The 26,805-nt window shown below is 38.0% G+C and overlaps 1 protein-coding gene across 1 annotated transcript; it reads left to right on the forward strand.

The window, feature by feature from the left end:
* Window positions 1-209: 209 nt before the first annotated feature.
* LOC106139417 (zinc finger protein Xfin) lies at window positions 210-26,532 on the forward strand. Its single transcript, XM_060952606.1, has 27 exons — window positions 210-325; window positions 835-2,202; window positions 3,009-3,118; window positions 3,665-3,766; window positions 4,306-4,389; window positions 5,246-5,292; window positions 5,796-5,912; window positions 7,004-7,062; window positions 7,892-7,991; window positions 8,575-8,634; window positions 8,896-9,002; window positions 9,787-9,960; window positions 11,714-11,834; window positions 12,311-12,466; window positions 13,622-13,742; window positions 15,138-15,282; window positions 16,110-16,217; window positions 16,707-16,863; window positions 17,351-17,466; window positions 18,126-18,215; window positions 18,934-19,034; window positions 20,880-20,991; window positions 21,939-21,986; window positions 24,063-24,201; window positions 24,996-25,100; window positions 25,563-25,659; window positions 26,408-26,532. The coding sequence occupies exons 1-27, from the start codon at window positions 210-212 to the stop codon at window positions 26,530-26,532; spliced, it is 4,185 nt and encodes a 1,394-aa protein (XP_060808589.1).
* Window positions 26,533-26,805: the final 273 nt, after the last annotated feature.

Raw genomic sequence — 26,805 nt, forward strand, 5'->3', positions numbered from 1 at the left:
ACCGGGACGAAAAGAACCCAAGTCCTTCTCCAGACCCTTAATTATTTAAATGCAAAATTTCAAGAATATTTATTCAGAAAATAATATGTGAAGAGACAACAAACAAATAAACTTACTATCAAATTTATATCAGTTGGGATAAATAAAAAAAGAAACAAAAGCAAAATAAAGTTATTATGTCTATTGATATAGGCTTACATTATCAGGTAATGGAGGACTTGCAACCAATCCCATTGATATTGTGCATGGAAAATGCTGCTGGAGAAGAGATATCTCTCAGGATTGAACCGGAAGATGACTTCCAGACATTTCTGGAGAAGGCCAAGTAAGTGACGGAAAATTCAATCAATGTTTGCCGATTATTTTTATTCCGCCACTAGTGTTCGCCCGCGTAAACCGAAAATCTCCAGTGAATTCCCGCGGGAATTTCGAGAAATCCTTTCATAATGCACCCCTAGCCTACTTACATGATAAATTTCGAATTAGCGTTTTGGGATGGTTGAATCTCAGTAATTCAGTAAGGTAAGTAGTAACTAGACTCTGTAGGATTTAAACCTTGGATTTGGCATTAATGGCTCTTTTAATGCAAAATAAGTTCTTACTCCACAATGTTCAATTTTGCGCAGTAGATAAGTCCACAACCAACACCACACTATCTTTAGGTCTGTATTTAAGTAATTTTTAATAAAAAATCCTAATATTAAAATTTCATCATCTGTACTATACATTTTCAATTTTTTCATTTTCAATATTCAAAACAAACAATTTAGTAAAATGCGTTTTGATCAGAGTAAATGAAGAGAGTCTTATGAGATTTCCATTTACATATTTCAGATCTGTGCTAGGATTCGATGTGGACATAAACTCCATAACACGTAACCAACCCGTTTCACTAGACGACAATATCTACCAATTTCTTATCAACTCCGACCAGACTTACGAAACGGACTTGAACGCGCAGAATTACGACCAAATACTAGACCAGGCGGGCGAAAACGACGATTTAGTTTATGTTTTAGATGACGGAACGCAAATTAGGGCTTCGCAAATCCATTTCGATAATGAAGACCCGCCGGTTGATCTGACATCTGAAAAAATACCGTTTGTCAAATATGCTGATGCTGAACCAGATGAGTTAGATGTAGAAGTCAGTGGCGATGTTGATATTAAAAACTACAATATAGTCGAAAGTCCAGTGTCCCGATGGTCTAGTAAAAACTCCAGTCCTAAATTCAGTTTTATCAATAACTTACCTTTTAAACTAGTTTGCAATAACACCTCTGGGTTCGAAGCACAGTTCACGAAATATCTAGAATCATCTGCTGCGCCGAAAACGTATGCGACTTTGAATCCAGTCGTAAGTAGAAATAAGTCTCCAAGAAGTCTTATTAATGATAATTTTAAGAATTACAATGAAAATTTTAATAGAACCGATGATTTTACTGCTTTTACTCGGGAGGAGATCCTTAATATGTTTAAAGATTCCCCGGTCGCGTCATTGCCTTACAAAAACCCGGTTTTGGAGAAGAGGCGACACGTACGCAAATCTGATCCTTCGAGGGTTCATAAATCATGGACAACTAGATCAAATTACGATGACGGCGTTTTGATCGTAGACAGTGAAAGTAAAGATTGTTTCATTTGCGGTAAATACGTTGAGAACAATCTAGAAAAGTTGTATTTGTTTGACAATGAAGACCAGAAGATACACAGAGCGTCGCCACAGAAGAAAATGTCCAGGCAATTGAAGATAATTTGTGAAACTTGTTTGGGGGAAAATTTCAGGCCTTGCAGAATGAAAGGACCCAACCAGTGTTTGAACTCTGACGAGTATTTAGTTATAAGGAACAACCAGCAGTATATATTTCAGAAGTTTACTGATCTGTCGTTAAAGAAAGAGTTTAGCAAAGATATTACAGACGATGTCGAAGCGAAAAACAAGAAGATTGAAAAAGATGAGTTTGTTAAAGTCGAAATAGGATCTGACGGTGAAATTGTTACAAAATCATTGGATAACAGCCCTGATTATTGCGAGGATGTGATTTTAATTAAAGACGATCCAAGTTCGAGTGAACCGGAAATCGTGGAGCCGCAGGAAATAGATGACGCCATAGACAATTTGGACGATGCGGATGACGAAGTGAAAGAGTTTCTTGGGACGTATAATTGCGATAACAATGAAACGAATGAGTTGAAATGCCGGTAAGTAATTGTGGCGATATATTTTTCATCTTTCACTCGAATAGTCAGTTTTTTTTGCGTTTCAATGGAAATATCTGTTACATACTTACATACCGTGTGGTTCCCGGCACTATTACAAAAAAGAATAGGACCACTCCATCTCTTTCCCATGGATGTCGTAAAAGGCGACTAAGGGATAGGCTTATAAACTTAGGATTCCTCTTTTAGGCGATGGGCTAGCAACCTGTCACTATTTGAATCTCGGTTCTATCATTAAGCCAAATAGCTGAACGTGGCCATTCAGTCTTTTCAAGACTGTTGGCTCTGTCTACCCCGCAAGGAATATAGACGTGATCATATGTATGTATGTATGTATGTACTTACATACATACAAATAATTACGTCTATATTCCTTGCGGGGAAAAAAATGTACCTACAAAAGACGGACTTAATGCCGTTTAGAATTCTCTACCAGTCAACCAGCTGACCAAACAGAAAAACTTAAAGCGTATGTAATAGATGGAGTGAGGTATAGGCTTACAAACTTGGGATTCTTCTTTTAGGCGATGGGCTAGCAACCTGTCACTATTTGAATCTCAGTTCTATCATTAAGCCAAACAGCTTAATGTGGCCTATCAGTCTCTTCAAGACTGTTGGCTTTGTCTACCCCGCATAGGTTATAGACGTGATTATATTTATGTACTCACAAATAATTACAATAAACTCAAATAATTAACAATTGCTAGCACCAAAATGATTCCCACTCAGCATGTGTCGTCGTAAGTGATAAAACAACAGTAACTTTTTCATTTTATATAAATATACAGATTTTGCGACATTATCTTTCCTGCTATTCCGGAAGTGATGGAACACTGTGAGATTCATAAGCATGATATTGAGGACGGCGTGGTGTATCCGTGTCCTCTTTGCAATTACGGTAAGTCGTGAATATAATAATCTCCTGTGTCTTCTTCCTCCTGGCTTTATTCCCGGTCGCATCCTCACCACTCTGGAGAGGAGCCCGGGGTATGCCTTTGACCATGGACCCTGGATTGGGTGAGTCAGGTTTTTACACGAAACGACTTCCGTCTAACATCCGTGCTTTGCAGGAGAACCCAACCCATTTTTGATCGATCACGGTTACACATCCAGTTGCCTGAATGTGCAGGTTTCCTCACGATGTTTTCCCTCACCGTAAGAGCATCGGTTAGTATTTGGGCTGCGCAGGAGTTTTATTTTTGTTAGGCGTGAAAACATTTGAGCGGTTTAGCCTATCAGAGCGCGCCATTTGAACCGACGAACTGAATTGTTCGCTATTACGAGAGATAGAGGAAGCCATTTTGTGTTTTGATTTTAAGTTTAATGCACTTGTAATAAGACCGTAATTTCAATGAGTCATTGAGTTCATTCGGTTTGATTCTACCATTTTTGTATGTCGCGTCTGCAAATTTGTACTGTACAGTAAAAGATAATTAATTTGTAGGTTACGCCAATGTGAAATGGCTGAAAGGGCATTTGAAGGCGGCACACGAAAAACCCGAGAGAGATTCACAGAATAAGGAGAATCCTACTGAAATTGATAAAGGTTTGCAAGTGTTATTACTTTGTAGCTGGAGCGATGATTCGGCTCGACCGCCACCAAAGGGAAGATCTTCCGCCAGGCTAGGCGTTATGCCTGGGGAACCGCGCGACAGACCACTCCATATCTTTCCCATGGATGTCGTAAAAGGCGATTAAGGTATAGGCTTATAAACTTAGGATTCCTCTTGTAAGCGATGGGCTAGCAACTTGTCACTATTCGAATCTCAATTCCATCATAAAGCTATGCAGCTGCTGAAGGTCGCCTTTCAGTCTTTTCAAGTTTGGTGGCTCTGTCTACCCCGCAAGGAATATAAACGTGACTATATGTATGTATTCTGTATCTCAATTCCAGAATTAAACCTGTTGTTGTTGGTGTGTATGTTCTTATGATTTTTACCTTTTATCAGTGAGCATTCACCGTAGTCTTGTTACTATACCAGCTCTGTCTACCCCTTAGGGTTGATAACGTGCCACTTGTCACGATCCTTGCAAACATTTATCGCAGCATTCACGTCTATATTTTTAAAACATTTTTTTTCTCAGAAGAATCTAAGTCACCGGCCCCTGGATCCCCAATAGCAAAGCGTACACGCAGTTCCATAAAAAAATCTGATGGGGAAGAGAAAGGTTTGTCTTTTATATTCTATACTAGGTTTTACCAGCAGCTTCGCTCGCGTTAATATACTCGTAGCATCATCTACACGCGCGAATTTTGATGATTTATTAGCGCCGACTACATACACCATTTATTTATAACTAGCTGTGCCCGCGACTTCGTCCGCGTGGAATAGTTATTTTGGGCATCATTGAAGCCCTTAAGAATGAATAATTTTCCCCGTTTTTTTTACATATTCCATTATTTCTTTGCTCTTTATAGTTGCAGCGTGATGTTATATAGCCTAAAGCCTTCCTAGATAAATGGTCTATCCAACGCAAAAAGAATTTTTCATTTCGAACCAGCAGTTTCTGAGATTAGCGCGTTCAAACAAACAAACTAAAAAAAAAACAACAAGCTTTAAAATATTAGTATAGATTAAGTAAATACTCTTAATACCTAAAAAAAATACGCGCGAGTTTAACGCCACCTACAAATGAATACAGATTTATCGCAAAGCCCACGGGAACTATAGTTTTTACCGGGATGAAATGTACCCTATGTCCTTCTCCAGACTCTGGATTATATATACGTGATATTTCAAGAAGATTTCAGTAGACTTTCGCATTTATAATATTAGTTGGGATAAAATGACGTATATGTCGTACAAGGCGACCAAGGGAAAAGCTAGTACACTTGGGATACCTCTTGTAGGCGATGGGCTAGCAACCTGTCACTATTTGAATCACAATTCCATCATTAAGCTATATATACAGCTGAACGTAGCCTTTTAGTATTTACAAGACTATTGGTACAACTCTGTCTACGCCGCAAAGGATAAAGACGTTTTGTTTATTTAATAATAATTTTCATATTATTCTTATTTAGATACCCCAGAGCAAGCGAATAAGGAAAAAGCTGAAACTGATGAAAAGGTGAGCTTTATACTGGAAATAGAAGTGATATTATTATTGACTTTGTATCGTTTTTATTAAAACGTCGCAAGTACATAAGTGATATGACAGATTATTTAAAAAAATTTAGAATAAAGACACTTTATTTGGACTGGATTTACAAGTTAAGAGGTCGTGGGTTTAGCTATAGACACGAGATTCAGCAAATGGCCGCTAGAGGATAGCGAGCTGCATAACTTTGTGAACGCTGGTAGTCCGAAGGTCAAGGCACGGGGCGCGTGCGCACGTTTTTGTAGCCCTCCCGGGCTGTGGAGAGGGGCGCCGGGGAGGCCGAAGGGGCACGACGTTACAAGTTTTTTATTAACCCCTTTTTTGACATAACAAAGCTCGCTCCCGCGTTTATTTCTGGAAAAAAAATTTGCTCAAATTTTTTTTTTTATTATTTATTTATTGTAATTCCGACTGCATTTCCCCGCTATAGTATGTATGGTACGGAAATTGTGTATATTTTTTTACTTTCTTAGAAAGGGACAACGATAGAAGTGGAAGTGAAACAAGAGAGTGTGATGAGCAGTGATGATGAAATATGGATCGTTCACACCGGCGAGGAACAGTTGGAGAATATTCTTCAATCCAAACAGGTTTCTCACTCTTTACCTACATTTCTCACTCTAAACGTTATTATGAATATTTCAATCGTATGTAGATAAACTTGATTGGGTTTTACAATCTACAAGAGAAGAGAAACTGTTAGCACATGATAATTTTCTTTTTTCAGACCAACTTGGAAGCTAATACATACATATATAGTCACGTCTATTACCCTTGCTGGGCAGACAGAGCCAATAGTCTCGAAAACACTGATAGTCCACGTTCAGCTGTTGGGCTTAATGATAGAATTGTGATTCAAATATTGACAGGTTGCTAGCCCATCGCCTAAAAAAGGAACTCCTTTTACGACATCCATAGAAAAGAGATAGTGTTTAGAGTTAAGTTTTATAGCAAGTATATATGTATATATTTCATTTCCTTTATCCTTTACGGGGTAGACAGTGCAAACAGGTTAATGGTGGAGTTTTAATGATTGAGATACAAATTAACAACATACTTTCTACAAATTCGGTCCCAGGCAAAGCATAACAGCAAATGACAACAATGATCATGCAATCATGAAACAATTGTAGTGTTGAATGTAACAGCATAGTTGTAGAGAAAAAGGCGGACGGAGAATTACTTGAAAAAAAATCGAAGCATCGTAATGGCGGCCGACAGTCACACTATTGGTGAGAGCGTGAGCGTGAGGCGTGTATTTACAGTGGGTAGGGTACGGCAAAACGAAGCATAAATAGTAATTTATGCTTCGTTTTGCCGTATTGTAAAACACCGTCCATCTTTTTTTCTATGTGTTACTACACATTCATATTAAAAAAATTTTTGTTCATTATTATAGGATACTATCATATCGCTTAATAATTGTCAAATCTTTTGGTTTCACACCATTGGTTGACGACAAAATAAATTATTTAATACTAAGTTTACTGCCGCTTCCAAGGCGTCAGTGCAGATGAAGCGGTAACAAACTGCACTGCAGCATTTTCTTCAACAACGTCACCATTCGTTTTCATTTATTTCAGGTCACAAATTTGAAGATGTTACAAAAGTAAAGTACCTATAGTGTAATGTAACATAATATTGTTGATTTTGTGAAACTAACATGCTTGTTTTATTTCAGAGTGAAAAAGAAAAAGACACAATGTCCTACAAGAAAACACACAAGTGTATTAATTGCAGGTAAATGTCATTTGTATTGCATACAAGAAATAAAATATTCGAATGCAATGTAATGTTGTTTGTGAATTAATAAAGGAAATGAAATGATAACAGGGACGATAAGGACTGAAGAGTTGAGACAACTCAGATAAACTATGTGAATTAGGATTTGAGCCAAATTCCCAGGAACTACACATACATTTCGACGGCCTCTGTGGCTCAGCGGTAGTACGCTTGTCTGTGACAACAGAGGTCCCGGGTTCGAATCTCGGCCAGGGCATGATGAGAAAAGAACTTTTTCTGATTGGCCTGGGTCTTGGATGTTTATCTATATAAGTATTTATTATAAAATATAGTATCGTTGAGTTAGTATCTCGTAACACAAGTTTCGAACTTACTTCGAGGCTAACTCAATCAGTGTAATTTGTCCCGTATATATTTATTTATATTTATTTATTTATTTATATAATCATGTCTGTATCCCTTTCAGTCTATTCAAAACTGTTGGTTCTGTCTGTCCCGCAAGGGATATGACAAACATACATACATATAGTCACGTATATATCCCTTGCGGGGTAGAAAGAGCCAACAGTCTTGAAAAGACTGAATGGCCACGCTCAGCTATTCGGCTCAATGATATAATTGAGATTCAAATAGTGACAGGTTGCTAGCCCATCGCCTAAAAAAGAATACCAAGTTTGTAAGCCAATCCCTTAGTCGCTTTTTACGACATCCATGGGATAGAGATGGAGTGGTCCTATTCTATATAGTGCCTGGAAATATACTATGTATGTGTATTAAATTGTATAAATTGTTTACCGTCTGTTTAAGAGTCTATCAACTTTTCCAGTCAAATCTTCACATCGGCTGAAGCGTTCGCGTCCCACAAATGTCGGAAACGAGGCAGGAAGGTCAGTGAGGATGTTGTCAACAAGAAAGACGTTGTTAAGGTAAGTGATGATCATTTTTTTTCTTTAATTTTTTTGTCGTGTGGTTTTCGGCACTTTAGACTATTCTAAAACCATATTCCAGTATACTTGTATATATTCCAGTTCTATAACTACTCCATATCTTTCTAATGGATGTCGTAAAAGGTGACTAAGGGATAGGCTTGTAGCGGGGGCGATGATTCGGCTAAACCGACACCAAAGGGAAGATCTTCCGTCAGGCTAGGTGTTATGCCTGGGGAACCGCGCGACTGACGGTGTCATGTCGGAGATGATATATATACTCCAATCAGTGAAATCTTTGCATGCGCGATTTAGACTTTTCGCTGTTTTTGACTGATAGCGTCGCGTGATTTTATTTTTGTGACTTGTGGCGTAGAGTGATGGACTTAGGATCCCTGTTGTAGGCGATGGGCTAGCAACCTGTCACTATTTGTATCTTAATTTATGAATCCATAAAGCTTAATACATACATATTATCATGTTTACCTTGTGCGATAGACAGAGCCAACAGTGTTGAAAAACCCAATAGGCCAATTTCAGCTGATCGCTTAATGATAATATTGACCTTTTATTATTTTGACAGAGACCTCCAGGAAGACCGAGATTGACTGAAAGAAAGCCTAACAACGATTCTCTGATTGAGGTAAAATATTCGATCTACTGTTATATGTTTCTCACTCTAAACCTATGTTTCTCACTATAAACATATGTTTCTTACTCTAAACCTATGTTTCTCATTCGAAACCTACATTTCTCACTCAAACGTAAGTTTCTCACACAAAACCTAAGTTTCTCATATACCTATATTTCTCACACGCATTCAATGTTTTTATCTCAATTTTCTTTATAATATTTAATAATCTGTTCATCCATTTCTCTGTATTCTGTTTCTCACTTCACACAGAAACACCGTAAGAGAAAAAACAAGGCGCCCTCTTCGGACCCTCAGATAGTGACGTGCGACGATTGCAACGAATCCTTCACGTCAAAAGTGCGTCTCAAATTCCACATGTAAGTCTCAAACCATCTTGAATGAAAAGATTTTGAATACATACATAAAATCACGCCTCTTTCCCGGAGGGGTAGGCAGAGACTACCTCTTTCCACTTGCCACGATCTCTGCATACTTCCCTCGCTTCATCCACATTCATAACTCTCTTCATACAAGCTCGGCGGTTTCGGGTACTTTTGACCTGACCCTTTACCAGGACGTCCTTAATTTGATCAAGATACGTTCGTCTAGGTCTTCCCACTCCGACTTTTGCCTCCACACTCTCCTTGTATATCTGCTTAGTCAACCTGCTTTCATTCATCCTCTCTTCATGACCGAACCATCTTAACATACCCTAACATACCATAAGATGAATAACGGTTTTAAATTATGCCGTACTTGTTCTCGCAAGTTCGCTATAATATTTGATGACATTTGCCAATTGTACCTTTTGAGAGATGAAAGGATACCTATTTTTTTTTCTTAATTTGCTAAATTACGAACGAGGAGAGTGTATGTATGTGTACAAAGATGAAGAACAAATGTAAAAACTTAAGTTTTTTCATAAGTAAAGATATGTCTATCTATGTATATAGTTCTAAATGTTACTGCTTCGTCGGTTTGAAATGCAAATATTTCATTTCATTTTCAATTTATTAAGTGGCTTCGAGACTATTGGCCCTGTCTTCCCCGTATGTGATAAAACGTGATTAGGTATGTATGTATGCATGTACAATAAAAATACAGTAACGTAAACGTGAGAAACCTTATCGAGAAACATATATTTGTCTCTCTCTAACACAGGCAATTCCACGAGACGCCCAGCCTGCTGACAGACGGTCGGTACTCGTGCACTGAATGCGATGGAATCTCATTCTCTACTGAAAGCGAACTCTTTGATCACGTACATTTCAAACACGACAAGCAGAAGAGATGGCAGTGCCCTGTAGAAGACTGTGGGAAGACTTTTTATTTGAGGTTAGTCACAATATTTTGGGATTGTGTGCCTTATTGCAATACGTTAAGATTCATATTTGAATGGTAAATATATCTTAAAAATGACACACACACAGTGAGCAGTTGATTGTTGAAGGATTGTGTGCTTTATTAGAATACCTTAAGGTCCATATTTGTATGGCATATATCTTTTAAATGACACTGACAATGAGTAGTTTAAATTTTAATACTTTAAGATCCCAATTAAAATATTATTTATTTTTAAATTACACTCCCAATGAGCAGTTTTATATTTAAAGATTGTGTTCTTTATTCCAATACTTTAAGATTCACATTCGAATAGTATGTATCTTTAAAATTTCAGATACAATGAGCAGTTTAATATTTAATTATTGTGTGCTTTATTGCAATATTTTAAGGTTCATATTTGTATAGTCTTTATGAAGTGCGGACGTTTTTGTTTGATTTTACTCTGACTTGTATCATCATCGTATTAGTCTTAATCCTACAGTGACCTTTCATACAGCCTTGAATAAACTATATAGCTTTACAGTTTATTCAACGCTGTAAGTATAAAGAGTTCAGCTAGTATATGCTCAGCTATTCAAATAGTGACAGGTTGCTAGCCTACAAGACGAATCCTTAGTTTATAAGCCTTTCCCTTAGTCGCCTTTTATGACATCCATGGATAAGATTCTTGAAGTTCGGAGAACCATACCTTATTGCAGTTAAAAAAATAAGACAAAATATCCAACAGTTAGACTAAATGTAATGGTATTCTATGCCAGTGTTATCTTTGAGCCAAAAATGAGATAAAGGTATATTATAATACTATTGCTAAAAATAATTCCAATATTCAACATACTGGTTCATTAGATTCCAAAATAGTTTTACTATTTTGTTATCAAAAATAATAATAACACATATTATTAACCACTATTAAAAAGAAGCCGTTATTTGCCGTGTGGTTCCCGGCACCAATAGAAAAAAGAATAGGACCACTCCATCTCTTTCCCATGGATGTCGTAAAAGGCGACTAAGGGATATGCTTATAAACTTGAGATTCTTCTTTCAGGCGATGGGCTAGTCCTGTCACTATTTGAATCTCAATTCTTTCTTTAAGCCAAATAGCTTAACGTGGCCTATCAGTCTTTACAAGACTGTCGGCTCTGTCTACCCCGCAAGGGATATAGACGTGATTATATGTATGTAAAAATAATTCCATAACGGGGACCACAGCCGGATTCAAGTTTCCTTATTAGTAAACAATATCAGGTTAAATATACAGCGTGACTTTTAATTCAACTGCATAAATTTAACTGTTAAGTGTACTCATCTAAAGGATATTTAAAAACGTTAAAAGAAAAATATCGGTTCATATTTCAGAAAGTACGAAAAAAAAAATAAAAGTATCAAAATCCACAATCCTAAGTACGTAATATCACCCCGGCCGGCGGAAAAGCGACGCGTAAAATTCAGAGGTCAACGACACAATTAATTTAGCTGAGCGATCTCAACAAATCTGTACTTTACTTGATCTTGATACTAGAAAAATAATTTATTATTCAGACATTTATTAACATGTTAAGTTTTAATTTCTTTTTGTAGTATTGGTCTTTAATAAAGCGTGTGACGTAGTTTTTGAGGGTTTTTTAAATGTGAAAATGATGACGTTTAATTCAAATAAAAATAGGCTCAAACGGCTCAGAAGCATGGGTATAGTCTATGTTTAAAAGGATGCAGTTGTTTTAAATGTCACCCTGTATATCGGCAGGGCGACGCTGACGAAGCACAGCCGAAGCCACACGGACACGCGGCGTTACGTGTGCGTCACGTGCGGGAAGCGCTTCCTGGACAAGCAGACGCTGGACGAGCACGGGGTCACCCACTTGCAGGTCGCCAGTCTCAGATATACATACATACATAAAATCACGCCTCTTTCCCGGAGGGGTAGGCAGAGACTACCTTTTTCCACTTGCTACGATCTCTGCATATTTCCTTCGCTTCATCCACATTCATAACTCTCTTCGTGCAAGCTCGGCGGTTTCGGGTACTTTTTTAGGGTGCTAGGGTGCTTTTATAAGCTGAAGAGTTTGTTTGTTTGAACGCGCTAATCTCAGGAACTACTCGTTCGAATTGACAAAATATTTTTGTGTTGAATAGACCATTTATAGAGGAAGGCTTTAGGCTATATAACATCACGCTGCAACTATAAGGAGCCAAGAAATAATGGCAAAATGTGAAAAAAACGCGGAAAATTATTCATCCTTGAGGGCATCAATGATGCCCAAAACAACTATTTCACGCGGACGAAGTCGCGGGCACAGCTAGTAATATTATATGTCTCTTCCAATCCTTTCATTCCATACAGATCAAGCCATTCCAATGTCACATCTGCCTGAAGCAACTCACTCGTCGTTCTCGCCTCCGCATGCACCTTCGAGCTCACGAGGAGGCGTTAACACCAAAATTGGTGCTGGTCTGCGGAGTTTGCAATAGAGCCTTCAGGGACCAGACTGATGCCCAGGTAAGTTAGGTTTGAAATATATATATATAACATACATACATATGGTCACGTCTATATCCCTTGCGGGGTAGACAGAGCCAACAGTCTTGTAAAGACTGATAGGCCACGTTCAGCTGTTTGGTTTAATGATAGAATTGAGATTCAAATAGTAACAGGGTGCTAGCCCATCGCCTAAAAGAAGAATCCCAAGTTTGTAAGCCCATCCCTTAGTCGCCTTTGACGACATCCATGGGAACGAGATGGAGTGGTCCTATTCTTTTTTGTATTGGTGCCGGGAACCACACGGCTAAATATATATATAATATATATATAACCTACTAATATAATAAATGCGAAAGTTTGTGAGTATGTCAGGATGTCAGTATGGATGATTGTTACTCTTTCACGCAAAAACTACTGAACCGATTACGATGAAATTTGGTATGTGGGTTATGTTTATCCCGGTGTTCCTGCGGGATTGATAGGGTTTCCATGCGGACGAAGTCGACGGGGGCCTCTAGTAATAAAAAAATATATACGGGACAAACGACACAGATTGAGTTAGCCTCGAAGTAAGTTCGAAACTTGTGTTTCGAGATACTAACTCAACTATAATATTTTATAATAAATACTTATATACATAAACATCCAGGACTCAGGCCAATCAGAACAAATTCATTTCTCATCATGCCTTGACTGGGATTCGAACCCGGGACCTCCGGTGTCACAGTCAATACACTGAAGGTGAAAAAAGGAGAGCTGTAGAGGAGAGAAATAATTAAATATAATGAAGCACTGCACTATATTTATTTTATTTTGTGATTAAAGTGGTCAATACAACAAAACGCCAATTTCATATTATGTAAGGATTAATCCATCTCATTCCCCTTTCTTCTTTTAGGCGACGGGCTTACAATCTGTCAGTATTTGAATCTCAATTCTATCATTAAGCCAAATAGCTCAATTTGTGGCCTATCAGTCTTTTCAAGACTGTTGGCTCTCTCTTCCCCGCAAGGGATAATTTTGTTCCGACACAACATCGTTGGAGCCGCAGTTCCCCACGCATCACAGCAGCCTGGCGGAAGACCTTCCCTTTGGTGGCGATCGAGCCCGAATCATCGCTCCCGTTACAAATATATCCGATTTAAAAAATAATTTATTGATAACTCTTGCCAGGAGCACGCAACAAAATCAACGGCATGTATAGAGAAGTTCGCGAGCGAATTGAAAGAGGAAGGCGAGGAGACCCAGTTATCACCCACCAGTGGGTTGGTGAGGAAAACTGTACAAGTTGTGGGTTAGTTCCTTGAACATCTTTGTTTTCTGTTTTTGTTGTCACTCAACCCGCATGAAAACTACTTGTTGTCACTGAATTCGCATTTAATACTACTTTTTGTCACTCAATTCACACTCAATACTACTTTTTGTCACTCAATTCACACTTAATACTACTTTTTGTCACTCAATTCACACTTAATACTACTTTTTGTCACTCAATTCACACTTAATACTACTTTTTGTCACTCAATTCACACTTATTACTACTTTTTGTCACTCAATTCACACTTAGTACTACTTTCTGTCACTCAACCCGCAGTAATGCTCCATTTTGTAACTCATCTCGATAAATACTTCGTTTTCTCACTCCAACCCATATAAAAACTACCTTTTGTTACTCAACCCGCACTAAATACTACGGTTTCTCTCTTCTCACTCAATATTCATAAAACACTACGTTTTACTTAATACTACTTAGTACTACTTCTATCATTTAACTTGCACTTAATTATACTTTTTGTCACTAAACTCGCTTAGAAACTACTTTTAATCCGCAATAAATACTGCGATTGTAATAATACATACATATAAACACGTCTATATCCCTTGCGGGGTATACACAGCCAACAGTCTCGAAATAACTAAATCTTCACAGTCAGCTGTGTGGCTCAATGATTCAAATAGCCCATCGCCGACAAGAGGAACACAAAGTGTATAAGCCCATCCCTTAGTCGCCTTTTACGACATCCATAAGAAACTTTAAAAACTATAGTGTGCTGATACTAGAAAAGAGTTTGTAATCTATATTACAGTTTAAATACTGTATATACTATGTCACTGAATGTTTTCTCATCATCAATATCTTGAATAAAAAGATGTACACTGCATGAATTTGTTTATAATTATTAAGGGTAGTATAGAGAAGTTTACGGAAGAAGTTATTACATCTAACAAAATTCAAAAACATGTTTTATTTTTTTCTCTTAGATTTCACGGGTCTATACACCCCGGATTTTTGAGAGGCTTGCGTGGGGATATAAATCCAACACGTAGAGGCCCTTTGGAGAAGTTGATGTTATGTTGTTCTCCTGCCAAAACCCGTTCCCGGGCATTATTTTATTATACATACATACATACATATCGTCACGTCTATTTCCCTTGCGGGGTAGACAGAGCCAACAATCTTGAAAAGACTGAATGGCCACGTTCAGCTATTTGGCTTAATGATAGAATTGAGATTCAAATAGTGACAGGTTGCTAGCCCATCGCCTTAAAAAGGATCCCAAGTTTGTAAGCCTATCCCTAAGTCGCCTTTTACGACATCCATGAGAAAGAGATGGAGTGGTCCTATTCTTTTTTGTATTGGTGCCGGGAACCACACGGCACTATTTTATTATTTTTTTTATTATTAAAGATTCTCCAAAACTGTTGAAGCCTATAAAACGTCAAGTGGACGACGCGACGGCGGAACCTCTGCTATCCAAGATGGCGGACGAGGCAAGGGCCATCATAAGGGTGGTGGAGATCGAGAAGGCATTCCGATGCGAGTATTGTGAAGAGTGAGTGGGTTATATAGAGAAACGTACTACGTACATACATATAATCACGTCTATATCCCTTGCGGGGTAGACAGAGCCAACAGTCTTGAAAAGACTGATAGGCCACGTTCAGCTTTTCGGCTTGATGATAGAATTGAGATTCAAATAGTGACAGGTTGCTAGCCCATCGCCTAAAATAAAAATCCCAAGTTTATAAGCCTATCCCTTAGTCGCCTTTTACGACATCCATGGGAACGAGATGTAGTGGTCCTTTTCTTATTTTTATTGGTGCCGGGAACTACACGGTGATGCCGGGAACCACACGGTGATGAGTGATTGAGATTGAGTGGTTTAATTTATTAATTACAATGTATACTCTCGTCCACATTTCTATTTTTAGTTTGGATAATTGTTTATTTGACGCTTTGGAAGCGGCAGTAAACTTAGCTTTAATTAATTTTAATAATTTATTTGATGTCAACCAATTTTGTGAAACCAAAAGATATGATAATTATTAAGTTGAAATGTCTCATAAAAAGTGAATAAACATTTTGAATTTGAAACATGAATTTAGAATAGCTTTATAAACTTGGGATTCATATTTTAGGCGATGGGCTAGCAACCTGTCACTGTTTGAATCTCAATTCTATCATAAAGCTAAACAGCTGAACGTGGCCAGTCAGTCTCTTCAAGACTGTTGGCTCTGTCTAGCCCGCAAGGGGTATAGACGTAACTATATGAATGAATGATGAATTTAGAAGTACGTGCAGTGATCGTGAAATGAAATATTTATAACTCTTTCTGCTCAGTTTAATAGAAATATTTTACAATTGATATAATTTTTTCAGCGTTTTTTATCTGGAAGATGGTTTGAACGACCACCGGCTGATACACAAGGGGGTCAAGAACCCTTTCACATGTCACATTTGTAAAGTCACGTTTGCGACATATTCAAGGTAATGTTTTTTTTTTAAGTTTATGTGCAGAAACCCCACTTTATGAGTCTTATAAAGTATGAATCCCCATATAAGTCCTAAGAACTATTTTTATTTTTAAATATTTTGTTATAATACTTATGTTAATTCCTAGTTAGGAGTCGAGGCAAGAAAAAAACTCGATTTGGAATCCATAATCCGTAAAGATTTTAATGGCTATTTTAAAAGTTATTTACATTAGTTTGAATACTAACCGATGCTCTTACGGTGAGGGAAAACATCGTGAGGAAACCTGCACATTCAGGCAACTGGATGTGTAACCATGGATCCAATACGGGTTAGGTTCCCCTGCAAAGGTTGCGGAGGTCAGACGGGAGTCGCTTCGTGTAAAAACCTGTCTCGCCCAATCCAGGATCCATGGTCACAGTCATACCCCTGGCTCCTCATCAGACTGGTGAGGTTACAACCGGGACTAAAGCCAGGAAGATGATGAAATGTACATTCCTGCAGATGTACAACGCACAAAACGACTCACGGCTTCTACAAGCGCCCTCTAGCGGACATGAAGAAGCAACTGGAGGCTAATGTCAAACTTGACGCGGGGCCGAGCGCCACGGGAATATTGGGCTACGGCGGCTTTCCCGTGGTCAAACATTTCTTGTGCGAGGTCAGAATTGTACACATATACATATGTATGTACAAACAAGATTAACAATATAATATATGTTGACAAATTGTGATTATTACAATGTCTAAACTATACTTATAATAAATCTACCTTATTAATAAAAAGTTAAACTATATTCATTGTTTGTATGATGGGAACCCAACCAAGGAATCATACATACATACATATGGTCACGTATATACGTGTCCGTGTCCGTGTGTATCCCTTGCGGGGTAGACAGAGGCAACAGTCTCGAAAAGACTAAATGGCCACGTTCAGATATTCGGCTTAATGATATAATTGAGATTCAAATAGTGACAGCTTAGCTAGCCCATCGCCTAAAAGCAGAATCTCAAGTTTATAAGCCTATCCCTAAGTAGTTTTTAACGACATCCATGGGAAAGAGATGGAGTGGTACTTTTCCTTTTATATATCGATACCCGGAACCACACGGCTATAAAAATTGATTCGTTAATTTATTAAACAGGATTGTGGACGCTCGTACCTACATTGGACCTATCTCCAAGTGCACCGTCGTATGAAACATGCCAATGATAATTTTCTTTACAAATGCAACCAGTGTGAACTCACTTTTCCGCACAGGTAAGTATGTATTTAATTCTCGATCTCATTTGTGCACATGCGTACCTACATACATGTATCTAATCACGTCTTTATCCTTTGCGTGGTAGACAGAGCCGACAGTCTTCAAAAGATGGAATTGAGATTCAAATAGTGAATGGTTACCAGCCCATCGCCTTAAAGAAGAATCCCAAGTTTGTTAGTGCCTTGGTCACCTTTTACGGCATCCATGGGAAAGAGATGGAGTGGTCCTATTCTTTTTTCTATTGGTGCCGGGGACCACACGGCACTTATCTATACTAATATTATAAAGCTGAAGAGTTTGTTTGTTTATTTGAACGCGCTAATCTCAGGAATGCTGGTTCGAATTGAAAAAATATTTTTGCGTCGAATAGACCATTTACCGAGGAAGGCTTTAGGCTATATAACATCACGCTGCAACTATAAGGAGCAAAGAAATTATGGAAAATGTGAAAAAAACGGCGAAAATTATTCATCCTTGAGGGCTTCAATGATGCCCAAAAATAACTATTCGACGCGGGCGAAGTCGCGGGCATAGATAGTTTTTAAATATTGCTTGTTTAATAATAAGATAATACGTAATATACAATAATATATAATTAATATTATTATAAATATTATATAATTGTATAAGATTAATGAATGTTCCTCTTCATCAGTTGGAGTCTAGCCTATCATAGAAAGAAAATACACTGCAAGGTAATTGAAGAGGGTAGTGGTTCTTCTAAACCACCGAAAGACGATTATAGGTGAGTTTATAGAATTAAATTTTACCGTGCCGTGTGGAGACATACATACATATGGACACGTCTATGTCCCTTGCGGGGTAGACAGAGCCAACGGTCTTGAAAAGACTGAATGGCCACGTTCAGCCGTTATGGCCGTGTGGTTACCGGCACATATAGAAAAAAGAATAGGACCATTCCATCTCTCTGCCATGGATGTCGTAAAAGGCGACTAAGGGATAGGCTTGTGTACTTGACATTCATCCTAGGCGATGGGCTAGCAACCTGTCACTATTTGAATATCAATTCTATCATTAAGCTGAACGTGGCCTATCAGTCTCTTCAAGACTGTCGGCTCTGTCTACCCCGCAAGGGATATAGACGTGACTATATAAAAAAAAAAATTATTCATTACTCTAGGATACTATATATCGCTTAATAATTGTCAAAACTTATGGTTTAACAACATTGGTTGACGTCAAAAAATTACTTAAAACTAGGTTTACTGCCGCTTCCAAGGCGTCAGTGCAGAAGAAGCGGTAACAAACTGCACTGCAGCATTTTCTTCAACAACGTCAACTTCACAATATTAATTAAACTTAGAATAGAATGTGGACGAGAGAATACATTGTTCAGATTTATATATTTATGAGGTTTTAATATTGAATATATATATATATATATATATATCTATATATTTTATGGATTGCCATATAAATGAATGAATGTTAAATGTCTATAGGATCCCATGTCGCCACTGCGACGAGTTGTTGCCAAACAAAACTGCCCTCTATAAACATAGGAAGAAGAAGCATAGTGACGTGTCGTTAAATATAAAACCTGGTAAGTTGTGTTATACCTACCTACCTACATACATACATACGGTCACGTCTATATCCCTTGTAGGGTAGACAGAGTCAACAGTCTTGAAAAGACTGATAGGCCACGCTTAGTTATTTGGCTAATGACAGAATTGAGATTCAAATAGTGACAGGTTGCTAGCCCATCGCCTAAAAAAAGAATGCCAAGTTTGTAAGCCTATCCCTTAGTCGCCTTTTACGACATCCATGGGAAAGAGATGGAGTGGTCCTATTCTTTTTTGTACTGGTGCCGGGAACCACACGGCACATATATTTTATACCTATGTACCTACATACCTCCTAAATGAACTGTTGTTCCACCCTTGCCTCAATTTTGTATGCGATCCTCTTATTGTCAGGTTCGCTGGAACAGATCCCACTAAGGGATAAGCCCGCTTTTGTACTGTACTACTGTTTTATATTTGTAATGTAGGTACTTCTTAAGGGAACAATAAAGCATTTACTTACTTACTTACACACATGCATACATATAAACACGCCTATATTTCTTGCGGAGAAGACAGAGCCAACAGTCTTGAAAAGGCTGACAGGCCACGTTCAGCTGTATGGCTTTGTGATAGAATTGAGATTCAAATAGTGACAAGTTGCTAGCCCGTCGCCTTTAAGAAGAATCCCAAGTTTATAAGCCCATCCTTTAGTCGTCTATTACGACACACATGGGAAAGATATGGAGTCGTGCTATTCTTACATGCCGAAAACCACACGGCACTTTTTTTTCTTTTTTTTTATATACGGGACAAATTACACAGATTGAGTTAGCCTCGAAGTAAGTTCGAAACTTGTGTTACGAGATACTAACTCAACGATACTATATTTTATAATAAATACGTATATAGATAAACATCCAAGACTCAGGCCAATCAGAGAAAGTTCGTTTCTCATCATGCCCTGGCCGGGATTCGAACCCGGGACCTCCGGTGACACAGACAAGCGCACTACCGCTGCGCCACAGAGGCCGTCAACTTTTAACTACATAGAGGGAAAAAGAAAGGAAGAAATGAATAAGGTACCACAATATTTATAAACCCATCCCTTAGTCGCCTTTTACGACACACATGGGAAAGATATGGATTGGTGCTATTCTTAAATGCTGAAAACCACACGGCACTTTTAACTACACAGAGGGGAAAAGAGAGGAAGAAATCAATAAGGTACCACAAATTTTATAAACCCATCCCTTAGTCGCCTTTTACGACACACATGGGAAAGATATTGAAATTCAAAATTTTTATTAATTATTATAGGATACTTCATATCGCTTAATAATTGTCAAAACGTATGGTTTAACAACATTGGTTGACGTCAAATAAATTACTTTAAACTAAGTTCACCGCCGCTTCCAAGGCGTCAGTGCAGAAGAAGCGGTAACAAACTGCGAATACAACATAGCAAACTGGTAACAAAATGCGATAGGGATTGTTGCTATTCTTAAATGCCGAAAACCACACGGCACTTTTAACTACACAGAGGGGAAAGAGAGGAAGAAATCAATAAGGTACCACAAATAGATGCGTATGATTTACCTACACAGGCGAACTCTGGCCTATGCCGTGTGGTTCCCGGCACCAATACAAAAAAGAATAGGACCACTCCATCTCTTTGCCATGGATGTCGTAAAAGGCGGCTAAGGGATAGGCTTACAAACTTGGGATTCTTTTTTTAAGCGATGGGCTAACAACCTGTCACTATTTGAATCTCAATTCTATCATTAAGCCAAATAGCGGAGTGTAGCCATTCAGTCTTTTCAAGACTGTTGTCTCTGTCCACCCCGCAAGGGATATAGACGTGACCATATGTATGTATGTAGGCGAACTCTGGTGTGAAACTTGTGGTAAGCAGTTCTTCAGTCGTGGCGGTCTAGACGCACATCATAAGACTCATCCACGTTGCAGTCGCCGGGAACAAGATTCGATGCCCGAGTGAGTATCTATAGTCAATTTAATGATTAAGGACGCTTAAAATATTATATTAATATTAACTTATAACGTGTGGTATGCATGATATTTATGTAACAGCCTTGTAAAATGTTACATACATACATACATAAAATCACGCCTCTTTCCCGGAAGGGTAAGCAGATACTACTTCTTTCTACTTGCCATTATTTTTGCATACTTCCTTCGCTTACTCGGGCACTCTTGACCTGACCCTTTACCAGGACGTCCTTAATTTGATCAAGATCTATCTTCCCACTCCGACCTTTCCCTCCACACCCTCCATGTATATCTGCTTAAAATGTTTTCGCAAATTATTCATTCATATTTATTTAAATACGTCCTGCGGAATAAACAGAGCCGGCAGTCTTAAAAAGAGTGATAGGCCACGTGCAGCTGTTATCTTAACGATAGAATTGAGATTCAAATAGTGACAGGTTGCTAGCTCATCGCCTAAAAGAATCATCCCAAGTTTATAAGCCTTTTACGACATCCATGGGAAAGAGATGGAGTGATCCTATTCTTTTTTATATTGGTGCCGGGAACCACACGCCACGTAAGTCTGATCTATAGAATAGAATAGAAAAGAATAGATTTAATTTCAAAATTGGATACAAGGTATCACTTATTGACGTCACAACACTTAAATCTAATTATAACTACTACCGCTTCCAAAGCTCATGTGTAGAAGAAGCGGCGGAACAAACTACACTGCAGCATTTTCATCGGACGTCAATTTACAAATATAGATCTCTTCAATCTTAATCGTGGACGAATGCACATTGTCTACATTAAAAAACATGAATGAATGTAGAACTAATGTAGAACAAACTATCTATCATCACTAAATCATAGGTGGACCTAGGGCTCTACTCTATAATGTTACCATTCTACTAATTTTCACTCTACTATATTAAAAATCTTGATTTCAGCGTCGAGGTATCTTACGGTACCGTAGCAAACAGCAGATCTTTTAAAAGGTAAGTTTTTTTTAAAATAAATAATACAAATTGTATTATTGTCGTGTGGTTCCCTGCACCAATTAGAAAATAATAAGACCACTCCGTCTCATTCCCATGGATGTCGTAAAAGGCGTTTTAGGCGATGGACTAGCAACCTGTCACTTTTTGGATCTCTATCATTAAGCCGAGCAACTGAACGTGGCTTTTCAGTTTTTTCAACACAGTTGACTCTGTCTACCACGTAAAGGAAATAGACTATATGTATGTAAATTTTAGATTTACCACAAATAAAAATATTTTACTATAAAAATTCGAATCTTTTTTTCTAACCCAAACAAAATTGATTTGGCATACATAGATAGGCGTATGTATGCCACCTGGCTTTGCCTGTTAATATTTATATATAATAAATAATTAAATATAAATAAAAAGGGTTGCCTACAATAGCTTGTGATCACATGAAAAGTTACTAAATCCTTTATTGTAACACTCTTCAACAACACATAAATAATCTACACTGTAGTATAAATCACTGCTTACTTTAATTTAGCGTCACCTACTCTCTTGTAGTGTAGTTTACAGGTGGGTTTTTTATTTCAAATTCCACAGGATCTATAGTTTTTACCGGGATGAAAAATACACTATGTCCTTCTACAGGTATACATTTGCAAAATTTAAATAAAAAATGGTCCTGTAGATACCGCCTTAACACAAAACAAACTAATAAACTTACTTTCGCATTAATAATATTAGTTGGGAATTGGGATTAATCGATGAAACAAATATTTTGAAAAAATATCAGAACCGATGATTGGAGTAAGTACCTAACGTAAATCATCATGTTATAGCACAAATAATTATGACGTTTGGGTTCCCGCCAAAAAGTCGAATCGGAAACTTGTCAACAAGAAATGTCATTACATTTTACTTTTTATTTCTATTCGAAAATTCGAACCAAGCAATCTCCCGCCTGCGGATTAAAACCTTCCGCTTTGACACGCTAATTAATAAAAATAAAACCGAAAAAGAATATAAAATTATCAAAAAGACAGCTTTTATTTAGTATTCGAGAGTCGTACGTGAAAGTCGAGAATATATTATCATATTAAAATTTATTTTATTGGAAATAGTTTCGGTGTTTTAAGGTATGTGTTATTATTTTACAACGTTTCATTATTTGAGGACAGGGCAAGAGAAAATTACTCATTCGGCCGACGCGGTATTTTCCGAAAATCAAATTTTTTAGATATTTGATATCCTCTTTATTTTTTGTAGATAATCTGTTGAATCGGAAACTGTTTGTTTGACCTTTCCGTCCAAACTGTGCAATGTTTTAAAATTATATAATGTGTGACGATAGTTGAGTTAGGTTATATGTATGTTGCTCGAGAAATTATATGATTATATTCCACGAATATAATTTGTTTTCCGTTATTGAACCAATAAAACGGATTTCACGTCAATATCGCTCGCCAATAGATTGCGCCGAAGCATTTTACATTTTACTGACTTCATACTGATTAACAAAAGATGGCGCTGTGCATTTTGACTTCGCGAAATTATCTTATTTTGAAAGTAAGGAAAAAATGGGGGAAAAATTTATAATTATATAAAGAAGTATTTAAAAGAATGCCGTGTGGTACCCGGTACCAATAGAAAAAACAATAGGACCACTCCATCTTTTTCCCATGGATGTCGTAAAAGGCGACTAAGGGATAGGCTTTCAAATATGTGATTATTTTTTAGGCGATGGGCTAACAACCTCTCACTATTTGTATCTCAATTTTATCATTCAGCCGAATAGCTGAACGTGGCCATTCAGTCTTTTCAAGATTGTTGGCTCCCGCAAGGGATTTAGACGTGACCATATATATGTATGTATGTATGTAAAAGAATGCCAATGAATTTAAAAAAGCACCCTGTATATGTATGTATGTGACGTGACCATATATATGTATGTATGTATGTAAAAGCATGCCAATGAATAAAAAAGCACCCTGTATATGTATGTATGTGACGTGACCATATATATGTATGTATGTAAAAGAATGCCAATGAATTTAAAAAAGCACCCTGTATATGTATGTTTGTCAGGTCGACCGTCATGCGTAACCATCGCGCCGGCGGTCTCCCGGCGTGGTCTTGTTCGAGGTGCCCGAAGAGATTTCGATCTCGTAACGATTTGAGAACGCACGTTAGATTGAAGCATCCATCTTATTTAGCTGTTATTGAGGTAAGTTTGACACACAGGTGGATTTGATGGTCCAGCGGTGAGTGAGTGCCGTGTGGTTCCCGGCACCGATACCAAAAAGGAATAGGACCACTACATGTCTTTTCCATGGATGTCGTAAAAGGCGACTAAGGGATAGGCTTACAAACTTGGGATTCTTTTTTTAGAAGATGGGCTAGCAACCTGTCACTATATGGATCTCAATTTCATATATATCCATCTTTTAGCCATAAAGCTGAACGTAGCCTTTCAGAATTAGTAGACTATTGGCTCTGTTCACTTTAATATTTCGCTAATGAATTTTCTGTGGCGACATCTTTACGCTACATGTCACAAAAACAAATCACACGACGCTATCAGTCATAAACAGCGAAAAGTCTAAATCGCGCAAGCAAATATTTCTCGGATTGGAGCATATAGGTATACAACCTCCGACACAACATCATGCGGTTCCTCAGGCATCACACCTAGCTTGGCGCCTAGCACCACCTAGATCTTCCCTTTGTGGAACATACATATAATCACGTCTATATCCCTTGCGGGGTAGACAGAGCTAACAGTCTTGTAAAGACTGATAGGCCACGTTCAGCTATTTGGCTTTAAGATAGAATTGAGATTCAAATAGTGACAGGTTGCTAGCCCATCGTCTAAAAACAAGAATCCCAAGTTTATAAGCCTACCCCTTAGTCGCCTTTTACGACATCCATGTGAGAGAGATGGAGTGGCCCTATTCTTTTTTTGGTGCCTGAAACCACACGGCAAATAAAATGTGTTGATTTGTTGATTAATGATTTCAGATACCGGGTCTCAACCCCACCCCTGAAGATGTGATGAGAGTGTTACGTCTGAATGGCATTCAGCACGAACGGATTATTGAAATCACCAAAATGTCTTTCGCAAAGGTATTTACGAGTGCTCGTGTAAATGAAAAAAAAAGGCACAAATATGTAGGTCTTGGTATAATACGAGTATCTGTGTAATGTGCTCAGACTAGGTACTAATTAGTTAGAAATTAAAGATATATTTAGTGTTAAGGTAAGAAATCATATACTTACATATAGTCACGTATTTATATTTATATAAAAAAACTTACTTTGGCGTTTACAATATTACCTAGTTGATATTATTAACGATGCAAAGAAGCGGAAAATCTTTATCTTTAATAAATTTTTTTTGATATTTTTAAATTTATTATCGAATTCTCAAAATGTGGAGACAACCAGACTCAGTAGTATGATGCGCGCGAAAAACTATCGCTGTTTCACTTTTTACTATGACGTGGAACGGGACAGCGATAGTTTTTCGCGCGATGAAAACGACACGCTACGATGTTTGATGTCCAATCGCATTCACTATGGAAACAGGGAACGTCGAGTGTCGTACCGACGTGCGCCCGCGCATTGTCGCTCCTGAATCACGTGCTGCAGGAACCGGTCGATTTCCAATCGAAAACTGACACCGGTATGTGTTTATTTTGCATTTCTTAATTAATTTCTGTGTAAATTACCTACTGTGCCGTGTGGTTCCCGGCACTAATAGAAAAAAGAATAGGACCACTCCATCTTTTTCCCCATGGATGTCGTAAAAGGCGACTAAGGGGTAGGCTTATATACTTGGGATTCTTCTTTTAGGCGATGGGCTAGCAACCTGTCACTATTCGAATCTCAATTCTATCTTGAAGCAAAATAGCTGAACGTGGCCATTCAGTCTTTTCAAGACTGTTGGCTCTGTCTACCCCGCAAGGGATATAGACGTGATTATATGTATGTATGTATGTATGTAAATTACCTGAGTCACTGGTATGGAACGTAGGAATGCTTTTTTGTCTAAAAACTGGATTTACCCAATTCTAGATTGTGGAAAATTTATTATTGACTAACGCACCCCGGGCTCCACTCCAGATAGGCGAAGATGTGACCGGGACTAACGCCTTGCGGGGTAGACAGAGCCAACAGTCTTGAAAAGACTGATAGGCCACGTTCAGCTGTGTATGAACTTTATCATGGAATTGAGATTCTAATAGTGACTATAGTATATATAATAGGTTAGATAGACTATATAATAGGTTGCTAGTCCATCGCCTACAAGAGGAATCCCAGGTTCACAAGCCTGTCCCTTAGTCGCCTTTTACAAAATCAATGGGATAAAGTTGAAGTGGTTCTTTTCTTTAGTGCCGGGAACCACACGGCAATTAATTTATATGTTACAGAATACCCGCCGTATAATATAGTGAAATCGCCTCGTAGACCCAAGATACTTCAACGCAGGGAGAGTGGCAGTCATGAAAATAAATACCCCATTTTGACAGGGGAGGTAAAATTGCATTTGTACTAACTTGTTTTGAAAATACATGCCTACAACATACATTGGATGTTTATTACATACATATATACATATGGTCACGTCTATATCCCTTGCGGGGTAGACAGAGCCAACAGTCTTTGAAAAGACTGGATGGCCACGTTCAGCTATTTGGCTTAATGATAGAAATGAGATTCAAATAGTGACAGGTTGCTAACCCATCGCCTAAAAAAGAAGAGGAAGGACCACTCCATCTCTTTCTCATGGATGTCGTAAAAGGCGACTAAGGGATAGGCTTATAAACTC

Source organism: Amyelois transitella, chromosome 29 (genome assembly GCF_032362555.1).
Source record: "Amyelois transitella isolate CPQ chromosome 29, ilAmyTran1.1, whole genome shotgun sequence".
In the NCBI taxonomy this organism is placed as follows: domain Eukaryota; kingdom Metazoa; phylum Arthropoda; class Insecta; order Lepidoptera; family Pyralidae; genus Amyelois; species Amyelois transitella.